The 12,212-nt window shown below is 40.4% G+C and overlaps 1 protein-coding gene across 1 annotated transcript in view; it reads left to right on the top strand.

Annotated features, from left to right (window-relative positions):
- tenm1 (teneurin transmembrane protein 1) overlaps positions 1-12,212 on the top strand; it is a 250,841-nt gene that overhangs the window by 184,562 nt on the left and 54,067 nt on the right. The window contains exon 22 of the mRNA XM_055034529.1: positions 6,049-6,281. Within this exon, the coding sequence (XP_054890504.1) occupies positions 6,049-6,281 (233 nt within the window). The remainder of the gene's footprint in view (positions 1-6,048; positions 6,282-12,212) is intronic.

Here is a 12,212-nt window from a genome sequence, read left to right as displayed (position 1 = left end):
CATCACCTAGCATCAAGAGCAGAAGCACTGTCGGGGATACATGCATGCATAAGATATGAGTGATGAAATGCGGCGTATTTAAAAGCAAACAAATAAATAAGTGCGCCGGCGAATGGTCTTGGAGGTGTTGGATCTAAAAAGAAAACGTGTGAGGAGGAAGCGCATGGCAAGAATCACACCCAAGCTAACCTGTGGTCTGCATATTTGTACTTACATATGCAGCTCCTCGTCTCTGTCTGATATGTAAATAAGGGTAATTTATGCAAGCAAATAGATGGCCTAAGACTAAACTCACACAAAACCACCCAAATAGCCTCAGTGTAAAGAACTGTAAATCAGCGACGATGCATATTTATATAGGACACATATAAATATGCACTTTTTTGTAACATTTTGTAGAAATATCTTCAGCAATATTGACTAATTAATTATTAACTAAGAAAGGAAACTGTTATAGAGAAAATAAAGAAAAATGTAAAATAATATTTACATAAAATATGTGTTTTTGTTGTCATTTGAGTTTACGTTTCTTTTTTTCCCTATATTCAGTTCCTTTATCTGTATTCATTGTTGCCGTATTTCTTTGTTCCTTCTGTGTTTAGTTTCTCCTCGTTTTCTGTTCCTTGTGCGTTGGAATTTATTTCTTTTAGATTACTGTCAGGCTGTTTCTCTCTTGGTTTGTGGGATCGTTTGAGTTAATTAGTTTCTACTTCAGTTTTCCTGCTTCCTTTTTGCAACAGCTGCTCCACATCTCCTCTGATTAGTTCATCTGGTTCAACTCTTTTCTCAGCTTTTACGCTCCTTGTTTTTTTATTTTGATTTTATTGTTTCTCCTGATTCCACTGCTGAGATATTCGTCAGGAAACCGTTTACTCAGGAAATCCTGGGTAAAAAATTCAAACAAATATGTCATCTCGTTTTTTTTTCTCATTTAAAAACAAAAACGAAGTGAGGTAGCTATATGATTGGAATAGTTATAATAATGTAATAACATTTATTTTAGTTATTCTGACTGATGCATAGACTTAAGCAATAACACAGAAGAAATGTTTCTAACTTAGTGACAGTTTGCAAGTAGTTAGTGCACAAAAAGTTTCCGTCTGTTTAAACTCAAGATAGGATAAGACACTTTATGGCCAATTAAATTTACTTACAGTGGATTTTATTTCTGCGTCCAGCGAGAAAAGCGCCGTAAAAATAAATCTAGCCAAAGTAAATAAGCAAAGTGCAGGAGCCCAAATGTGCACATACACTTAAACACAAAGAGCCATTCATGTCTGTAAAAAGAAAACTAATTTAAAAAATGGTTCTGCTGTTTGAGACGACACGACTCCAAGCTCCATGCAGCCGGAGGAAACCCGACTCCAGCAGCCACTTTCTCTGGCATTTCATTTAAAATATCTTAAGCCATCCTGACTTTGCTCCTAATATAAACATTCTGTTATAAACGAGGCTTCCATATGAACGGGACTCTCTTTCTACAAGCCTCTTTTAAAAAGCTTGAGAAAAGAAAGAAAGTAAGTCTGTAAATTTGACAGTATTATTCATGTAAGTGTGGGACATTTAAATATGAGTAGCGTCATCTCTACCAGCTGTGCTCCAGACAAGCTCCTAAACAATGCACGGACACAACACGTCAACGCTATGCGATCCGTGCCGCTCCTCCAGAACCAGGAGCTGCGGCCGTCATCACAGTTCGCTACAGGCTCACCAACCTCCGGTGCGTTTGAGCTCGTCTTTGTTTGCCACAGTGGTTGGGAATTGTACAAAGGAGTTGAAGTAGCTGCTTCTGGCGCTACTTCAACTCCTTTGTGCAATTCCCAATTTCCTTGCGACACCTCTGCCTCGTAGAATCCAATTAGTGCAGCAAACGACGCTGATGCACAGGTTCGGATGGTCCGTCAAGAAAAAAACAACAAAAAAATCTATTTGTTATTTATGAGGCATCTGTTAGTTCAGTATATATATATATATATATATATATATATATATATATATATATATATATATATAAAAGATTAAAGTCAAACCCATCGTAGCACCTCAGTGTGATAGGTTTAAGCCAGAAAACACTTTTACAGGTGGAAGCTCTCAAACATGATGTAAACTGGTTCTGGAGTTAAAGAGCCTTGCGGTGTGAGAAAAGAAAAGAAAATGGTTCAAAGAAGACTATCTATTGTTGTGTTTGACTTACTTTCTTTTTAGCGTGATGAGAACATTTTGTTGTTGGAGAAGAGGCTTGTTTAACAAACTCAGGGCAATTTCCCTGCATTTGGCACAAAGTACAAACCCCAAACTGAATTCTCTAAAAGGACCAGCAGTCGGAAGAGAACAACAGAGACTTGGAGTATAATTGTGACTGAGTTCATTCATTGAGTCAACTGATTGACCGACTGTCCAGAGAAAATGTCCCGTGCTGCAGCCGGTTATAAAAGAAAATAATCAAGCCTTCCACAAAAAGAGGACCATCTCCACTGAGAGACACTGAGCTGCCCTCGCGCCGCCTCATTGTCCCGGCTCCCCAGAATCAGTACAGAGCGCATTGATTAACAGACTGCCCCATGTCAGAGTTCTGCCGTTAATGGCAGCAGAATAATGACCTGAAACGTACTTGTAAAAACTCTGCATTTGATCATTTTCACAAAACCTGCTTGGAGTTTGATGCCAGCCTAAACTCACAGTCTCCTGAAGGGACTGTGAGAAGAGAACAGCTTGCTTACGAAGCCGAGTTAAATTATGTAAAAGAGCTGCAGACACTGCTTGAAACGGCTAAAATACTGTCAGCTTACAGTCCCCAATGTTTTTTTTTTTGTTTGTTTTTTCTTTTTTTTTTTTTGCAATGCGGTTGTCTGGATCCAAGACAATTAGTTTTATTTTTCCACTGTAATGCTTACTTTCAAAAAATACTTTAAAGTTTCTAGGGTATCACGGCTTTTTCTTTTCTTTTTTTTTTTGTTAAAAACTTGAATCTCTGTGGCTTTTGCTTGAAAGTAAAACGCTGAAGGTACACGCTATAACTTTAGCTCGAGCTCCATTATTTTGAATTTCAGCTATATAGTCATGGGGAAAATAAAGTTTTAATGACTATCATTACAGTGACGGTAACACCTAAAAGAAAAAACCCTTTCTTCTTCCAAAGGATGTAAAAAGGAAAAGTAGTGCCCAAGCGAAATGATTTAAAACCGCTGCTCCGTTTCACTAAAAAGTTTTTCCTCAAAAAAAAAAAAAAAAAATGGTGAAGTTTGCTGGTCTGGCGCTCTCGGATGAGTTTCGACAGTCCCAAGAAGGTCAGACATTTTCAGTGACCCTGCAGGAACAACTGCGTCCACTGCCCAAAAACCAGTTTTCTTTCTTTCACTTCAACTTGAAGTTTATTATCATGCATTAAAGTCGGAAACATTTAAACAGCTGCCAGCCTTCTAAGGAGAGACGTCCAAACATCGGAGTCCGATTTTAAATATTAGTCTTAAATAACGGAGCAATATGTTTTTTGAGGGTATCGGCTGTTGATGAAAGTATTATATTTAGACATGGATTTGAACTTTTAAGTCAGAGTAAAAAGGTTTTGAGCTCGTAGCTTTTAGGGAGCAAAAGACTTTCAACCTCATCTTTTACTCCCAAATTGTTAGACATGTCCTTCCAAATCACAGCTTTTTCTTTGTGTCGCAATGTATCTTTAATCGTTTGCTCCAGACACTGGGGTACTGCGAGTCTCTCCTCTGTGTTAGTGTTTGTGGAGTTGTACCGTTGAACCTGCGTCATTAATTTTTAACTTGGGCAAAAAGTGCAGGGCGGCATCCCGAGTTGCTCTGCTCGACCCGGAGCGACCTCGCTTCCACCGCCGAGCAACACATACACAGTAATGGACTTTATAGTGTTGCTGGTAATGGAAAATAGCCTGAAATGCTTAAAACATTTTTTTTAAATGATTTAAAATGTGGTGCAGTTGTCAGCCTTGTTGCTTTCCAGCAATACAGTCCTGGGTTAAAACCTCGGTCTGGTTTTCTCTCGCAGTCTGTTGTGTTTGAGTCTCATACAGGTCAAGTCCCATTAATTTTTGGCTTCTGGATCCCAAGTTGGGTTTAGGTGGCACTCAATTGGAAGGGAAAATGACTCAAACCATGCAATTTAGAGTCGAGTTGTGCTGTTATCAATAGAAAAGTGCCCTAAAACATACATATTAGGATAATTGGTCTCTCAAAATTGCATGATTTTGCTCATACATGTTTTTTTCTCGTTTGCCTAAGTGCTGCCTGGTGACCTGTCAACTGTGCACCCTTCTTCTCTCCCTTCTATCCCCCCAAAATCCTGAAAAAGAATAATTATGGATGAATGGACATAGAGGGCTATTTTACAGGAACACATAAAGTCACACTTCCCGGTTCTGTCTGATTCATATGGGAACATGGCAGCAAGGTGCTAACAACTCAAGCACTTGACTGAACATTATCAATGTTACAACTTCTATAAATCCAGGTTTTTGGAAGGTTGTTGCTCTGAAGCATAAAGGTGTTTTAAAACAATGTCCTGAAAAGCCAGGAGCTTCATCTCAGACTTGTCAGCCGTCACAATGTCAAATCTCAAACAGTACAAAAAAAAAAACCCTCCATTGTGCTGTTTGTGCTGAAAGCTGTAAGGTTCTCTCCAAAAACAAAATGGCTGTTTGACTTCTGACTGAAGCACAAGACTTTCTGCAAATCGTCCCTGGAACATAAAGTAGAGATGTAGAGAAAACCAAACAGCAAGCTGGCACCGACATCCTCACACCAACCGTCAGTGGAGGAGATGTAATGCTTTGTCCTTGTTTCACAGTCAGAGGACTTTGACACATTGGTGTCATTGAGTCAACCAATGAACTCCTGTGGTTACCAAAGTTTCCTAAAGCCAAAGTGAGACTGTCTGGTCTGAAGCGGGAGTGGGCAACTCCAGTCCTCGAGGGCCAGTGCTCTGCAGCTTTCACCTTAGTCTCTGCATCAATACACCTGAGTCAAATAATGAGGTTATTAGTAGGACTCTGGAGATCTTGACTTCATTAAGGAGGTAACTCAGCTGTTTGGTGGAAATGTGTTGTACCAGGGAGGCATCTCAGAGCTGCAGGACTCCAGCCCTTGAAGACTGGTACTGCCCACCCCTGATTAAAAGGCCAAAGCTTAAACTCCTATTAGTTTATCTAGAGAAACTACTCATTACATGAGATCAACATTATCAGAACAAGGATCCAGAGAAACTCCTACTGGTTTAGAAATCACAAACTATTTGTTCTTTTTGTTTTCTGTTTTCTTCTTTTGCTCTTTCCTTTGGTTTGTTGAATTTCCTTCTAAATCACGTAAAGCACTTTGAACTGCCTTGTTACTGAAAATGTGCTATATTGATAAGATTACCTTACCTTGACCCAAAGTTGTTCAATCACTGGACAATGATCCAAAACAGCAGCTAACTGAAGAAAAAAGTCAAGAATCAAGGCAAGGCACAGTCAAAGTCCACAAGTTGTAAAAGAGTTGCCAGAACAAATGTCTGCAAATCTCAACGCTGCATTGTAAAGAAGTCTCTCATATTGGAAACAACGTTAAACAACTGCTTTGTGGTATCATAACTAAAAGTGGTTCTACAAGCTCCTAAATCATGGGGGGTGCACTCTGTTTTTCCCATGGATAGTTATAGAAACTCTTTTTTTCACATCACCATAAATCAGGCGTATGTAGATTACTGAATTTTTTATTAGAAAATAATGATCTTTACTCACAGCACAATCCTGGAAGTGCTGCTCACAGTTGGGCTGTTGAGACTGTGGCCATCTGCACTATGTAAATGAGAGGACATTAATCTTACTTCAGCCCAGGCAGAGTCTTATATTAATGCTATTTACTGAGATAACCTGATTGCATCCAAGTAAGTTTTCTTCAACTCGTATTCTTGTGTAATCACAACAGAGATTCTGTTGTACAAATCCGAGCCGGTTCCCCTTGTTTTACGCTTCTGCAGAAAGACAAGAAAATTCCAATTTCCAGTTTCACCTCACTCTCGTCTTACTTTGTCTGCTTTCTCAAGTACCAGCCCCGCGCACAAGTATTATCTGGCCATGGACCCGGTCGGCGAGGTCCTCTACGTGTCTGACACCAGCAGCCGCCGGGTGTACAGAGTGAGGAACCTCGGGCAGCCCAAGGATCCGGCACGCAACCTTGAAGTAGTGGCGGGGACGGGAGAGCAATGCCTGCCGTTCGACCAGAGCCACTGTGGGGAGGGCAGGAAGGCCACTGAAGCGGCGCTCAACAACCCTCGAGGTAAGGAAAATACGCTCAGCGCAGCCTGCGCAATCGCCCCCTCTGTCTGCTCCCAGTTTCTCCACACAGGTGCCAAGAGTCTCAGTTTCTATCTATCGTCCCTTCAGGACTCTCTCGTAGAGTTGTGATCAAAGACCAGGTGTACGCCTGGCAGAAGGGCGAGGCGTTCGCTAATTTAGCGGACGTCCTGTGACAACTCCTTTTGAGTAGTTTGCGAGTACTTAAGGTACTGCAACGTTGATATAGAACAGTTAGAACGCATTAGAATGGTCTCATCAAAATGAATGTTTATAACCTTTTCTGAGTTGCATTGAGGCTCAGATATTGCAAAGTCGTGATCAAGGTGCGCCCCGGGCAGTTATCTGATCTGGATCATTCCCTTAGCCTCGGTACGGCTGCGCACATCGTCTTTATTTCCTCATACATCAGTCCAAGTTGATCGCACAGACTTGAGACAATATGTGTGACAGTGTTTAGATATGAGTTTTATGAATCCCTGTTGAATTATGATGTTCTGGGGGTTATTGTGGTTTTTATATTGGCGAGGAAGCGCTCGGTGCTTACATTTGTTTGAGCTGAACACCCTTTGTTTTCAACACTGTGCTTCAGTGACACCTCTGTATGATTTGTGGGAATGTTTATATCGAATCCAAGCTGCTGCCTGAGTGCATGATTAACCATATCACTCCGAGGAATCTGAAAATGTAAAATGGGTCGCATGGAAACCATCGCTGCTCTGTCTCATTTGAAACTCTTTCTTCTTGTTCTTGCCTTCAAAATGTTAAAAAGTAACAAAGCCGTTTACTGGAAACTGTGTGCATGTGTGTGTATGTACTGTCTGTACTCCTATAAGGAAACACTGTATGCAGATTTTTCTTTACAATTAGATTCCTCACAAATTGGTGCATGCGTCTGTAATAAGGGCTTGTTTGAAATGCACCCTCCTTTCTTCTAATAAGCCTGTGTCCTCTGAGTTATCGGCTGCAATATTCTCACATCGCCATTTTGAAAGATGACAATGCACGTGATACATTTGAGTGGTTGAGGCTGAAAAAACCCACCATTAAATTTCTACGGCTCACACATGAAGTGAAGATGGTAACATGGTAACAGTGACGTGATAGTATCATATTTCATGAGCATGGAGGAGTCTTCATGAATGTCTCACTGTTCTCATGAAGTGCCATTCAGTCTATAATGACACTTTTGTTACAAAGTTGTACTAACACCTGCATTAAAAGGCAATTAAAAGTGCCAACATTGCATTAAATGTATCATTATTTACCGAATGACACTTCATGACAACAGTCACAAAGACTCCATGTTCATAACAGATGTTATGTCGTTTTTATGACAGTGTCATGTCAGTCACACCCCTTCAAATAAAGTGTTCATAAAGGCAAAGAGCCTTGACCCATGAATTTCAGATATCTTGCCTTTGATTATAAGAAAAGGGGAAAACCCCTGAGGGGTATTGATACTTTTGCAAAGCACTGCAGGTTCATTGATAAATGGTTTTACAAGGGATTTTTGGAGTCTTTGAAGTCGCCTGACTGAGACATGCTGCATGAAGTCATCAAAACGCAGCACATCTATTACACACACTGGGTTGCATAACCCTGCTAATCAGGGAACAACAATGCACCACCTCTTCTGTGTGTTTGTTTTTTTTTTTTATTCATTTTTTATGTTTTATGCTGAATACAGTGGCACAGCACAAAGGCATGACTGGTTGAGCTTTATGAGAGGAAGACTGTTTACAACAACAACACCCATTCCTTCATTTTTGATTTATGTGCAAAGCCCAGTGAATACCATACACACAGAGCCAGCGCTCTGTTTCAGAACACAGACCCGAGCCTGATTTTTGAATTTGATGTTTAAATGAAACCATTTGTCGTTCATGTGTGACTGATAACGCGTAAACGTTGTCTTGATGGCAAACGCTGCCCCGAGCTTTCCAGCCGGGTTTGATTTCCGAGTTAATATTTTGGCCGAATTTGCCAAACCACTCCCAAGATTTGCAGCTCATTGAATTTGTAAAACAGCAATCGAGCCGCCAGAGGAATAATACAGAGAGGAGGGAGGGGGGGAAAGCGAGCCGTCCTGGGGCATTAAAATAACGCTTAATTGGTTCAAGGTTCCGACTGCGCGCTACCACAAAAACACCCCGTCACCTGCGCAGCTAGCTGGGACAGATTGATGGGTTCATGCTGTTTGTGCCCTTTTCTCTACACTGTTATCAGCATTTAAAAAACACAAATTGATTAAACCAAGCAACTCAATTTTTCCCCACTTCCTATTCATCTAATTCCACTGATTATTACAGTCAGACAAAATTACCTTTAAAGGTAATTATTTAATTTTCCTGCTGTGATCAGAATTAACAGTGGTATGATTTTGCTTTTGCCCAAAAATAAAATAAAATAAAATAAAAAAAATAAAAAGAAAGTAGGTTGAATTAATGCTTTGCTACAATGCAGCATGAAAGGCACAGGTGTGAATAATAAAACTAATAACGGTGGCTGCAGTCCATTCAGGTGTTCCACTTCCAGTTCTTTTAGATTTTTCATTTTAATTTAACACTTCAATAGAATAAGGCCATCGCTAACACTGGCTGCACCTGTGTTTCTTCCTTTCTGCACCGTCTCACGGTGTTTTCGCCCAAAAGAAGGTCCACTGTGTTGCGCTCAGAGCCCGCCAAACACAAGAGGAGAAAGCCCTGAAAGTAAGGGGGCGATGCGGTGTTTTCGCTCGTCCACGAAGCACAAATTACAGAGATTATGGAAATAATACGCCAGGAGAACATTAGTTAGGCTTGGCAGTGTGTCCTCGTTTCGTTTTGTTCGTCATCGCTGCTCGCAGCAGCGCAGTGTCTTTCTCCGTTTCCCCTCGCCGCTGTCCGCACACACAGGTGTGTTCGCATCCAGCCTAATTAAACCGCGTTTTCCGCTGCTTTCCTGTCATGTCGGCGTTACGATAATCAGGTGTAAAAAGACGACTCGCCTTGGATCTTGTGGCTCTCGACGGCGTGCGGCTGGTTGTGGCTCGGGACGCTTTGATGTCGTCGGTTTGGGTATTGATCGTGAAATTGCTCCTGATGCATCTGTGGTTTCTGAATGACGGAGCGAGGCCCTGTCTGCGTTCGAGAAGGAGTTGAATTTTGCAGATGTGTTTGAAAGTGGTAATTTGATTTGTGCTTTTTCCTCTCTTTGGCACGTCAGCAAAGTATTAGAGGAATGATTTATCACTGCATTATCGTTCTTCATAAAAACGCACCCAATTAACACCAGGGAGTGAGTTATACAGTGGTAGTTAGTCTGGGTTTATTTTTTGGGGAGGTACGCAGTGAGAGACCTATGAAATACATCTGTGGGCTTCAATAATCTTAAAGTATTCAGCTTATTTTAATGTCAGGTATGTCATCTACATACGTGCAGACAAATGGATTCATGTCTTTACTTAAGAAATGTAAAAAGCCTAAAGTAGGGAAAGGTTTTGTTGCGGTTGAATCATCTCATCCCAAACATTTTGGGGAAAAAAATCAAACTTTTAAGCTGAGTCCATTTCTTCAGTAGGAAAAAGAAATTTTACGTCACAAAATAATTGGTTTTCACTAAATCACTGCTGCTGTCAATGTCTTGCACAACCCCCGCTTTCTTTATTTGGCAGCATTTTTCTTTTTGAGTGCAAAAAGACAGGGATCTCTTACCATTCATCTTTATACAATCTCTGCATCATCAGGGGTTTCTCTGCAGGATTTGATTCTGAGACAGATGGCCGAAAGGAAATAAAGTAAATTTTGTGTCTGGTGAGTCTTTCTGTTTAGGCTTGGCCATATGTTTGGAATCGTTACGCTGCCCAAAAAAACAAACAAAAAAAGAAACAGCGACGAGGTACTTTCTGTTATCTGGTACGATCCATCAGATTTCTATCTAAAATCTTAAATTAATGCAGTTTAGAGTTGTTTCAATAGGTAACAGTGAGCGGATTGAAATAAAGCAACTGAAAAGATTCATAAACATGTACAATTGTAAGCCACCCGTAGCCGTCAGAGGAATGCGGAGACGAGGACGGACATGAGAGAAGACGGCGTACGCAAGAAGCACGTGAAGAATAAAAGGTGAGAGGCTCTGTCATAATTTCAGCATGTGGATGTAGTCTGCCTCGCATTGTGCGTAAGATCATTGACGTTTTGGCCGTGGACGCTGTTCAGAGTGCGAATAAACACAGACTCCAACTTGTCCTTTTGAGATACTGCTTCATAATATTTCGGAAAGCCCAACAAACACCAGACGACACACAAGAAATCCCAGAATTCATTGCACTTGAAAGAAGTCTCTTTCCTAACAATGGTGCAGTTTGTGAAATAAAATATGAAATTTTATTTCACATTTGTCTGAAATGTGAAATAAAATGTGTTATTTTTGCTCTACTTGGGACACACTGAAAACCCCAATAGTTTTCAGCAGATGCTAACATGCAAAAGTTCAACTGGTTTGTGTTTCCAATTGAAGACTGCGCTGTCAAACATCAAAGGAAATGCAAAAAGGTAAGACAACAAAAGCAAGGCCAACTCTGTCTACGTCTAGAGTCCATCCTGCTGGGATTTTCATATGCTTTGGAGGAGCAGATCAATTAACAGTTAATTTCCTTTATGCCAGTGGGGGGTTTGGCAGCATCATTCATAATTGGCATAATTCAGTCAGGAGAGGTCTGAAGTTATAACTGTTTCACACTTGTGCATAAAAAATGTACAGCTGATCTGGAAATATTGCTGCTAGGAATTGACTGAGAGAAGATTCTCATGGTGTTGTGAGTAAAAATACCACAGTTTCACACGACTGAGGAATTTACACCAAAACTGTGTGACAGTCAAATTTCTTTCTATTAAGATATAAAAATACTCCTGCTGCTTATTACTGCTATAATAATAGCGTACCATTTTATTTGAATTTCGTACGTAGAGTTGAGCTAAATGTACAAAAATATCTGATAGTCTGCATGGTAAACGTGTTGTTTGTATCGTTTTCCCCGCTGTAATTTTAGACCAGCTTTACCTTAAAAACGGCGATGCTTCATTTAGCTTTCATTTCATGCAACCAATAACATTTCAACAGGGTTAAATTTGTTTTCTGGCAAATTAAGAAAAAGGATCGGAATCTCCTTTTACCCAGCTGATCAGCCATGTTCAGCAACATGTGTGGGAGGGTCAGCACGGCTTTATTTTCTCTAGAAATATATCATGTCGTATCATCAAACAGAAGGTACAGTTTGATGGATTTTGCCAGTTTTAACTCTTGGTGTAGGTTGATTCTGATAACTGTGCGTTGCTCAACCGGAATAACCTGGACCAAAAAAAAAAAAAAACACTTTAATCATCCTTTTCTACTGCTTTTATGTTGTTGTTTTATTGGTGGTTGGGGTCTGAAGGCTTTATCAGAGGGGGCTCAAGTCATTTCCCACTCCATCACTCAAACAGTTAGGACCTAACAGCAGACAAATCGTGGCCTTAGCTCATCCAAAACCTTCTAAAAAACAGGAGAAATAAGATTTACACATAACTGAAGCTGTCACCTACTCTTTTTTTTTCCCCCACCATTTCACGGCCCAGATGGATTTTACCCCCCTTTAATTCAGAGTAGTCTGCAGAATTTCAGAGAATTGTCCGTGAGAGCATGTTCATTTTTAGCCCGTTCTTTTAGCGAGGAAAATGTAATCCTGATAATTATAGCCCTACTAATAGATCAAGCCTGGCTTCTTTGGGCTTACAGTGGAAGAAGAAAAAGCACTTGTAGTAACTTGTGAAAGGTCTGCTATTAAAATACTTTCCTGTGTGCATAAGTTCTGATTCCTTCCACTCAGTGCACTGGATGATCTCATTAAATTAACGCACATATTACAGACATTAAGCCCCGCGTGTCAATATCA

Source organism: Poeciliopsis prolifica, unplaced genomic scaffold, assembly GCF_027474105.1.
Source record: "Poeciliopsis prolifica strain line A6 unplaced genomic scaffold, Auburn_PproV2 SCAFFOLD009, whole genome shotgun sequence".
In the NCBI taxonomy this organism is placed as follows: domain Eukaryota; kingdom Metazoa; phylum Chordata; class Actinopteri; order Cyprinodontiformes; family Poeciliidae; genus Poeciliopsis; species Poeciliopsis prolifica.
This window is presented reverse-complemented; position numbering and strand designations above follow the sequence as displayed.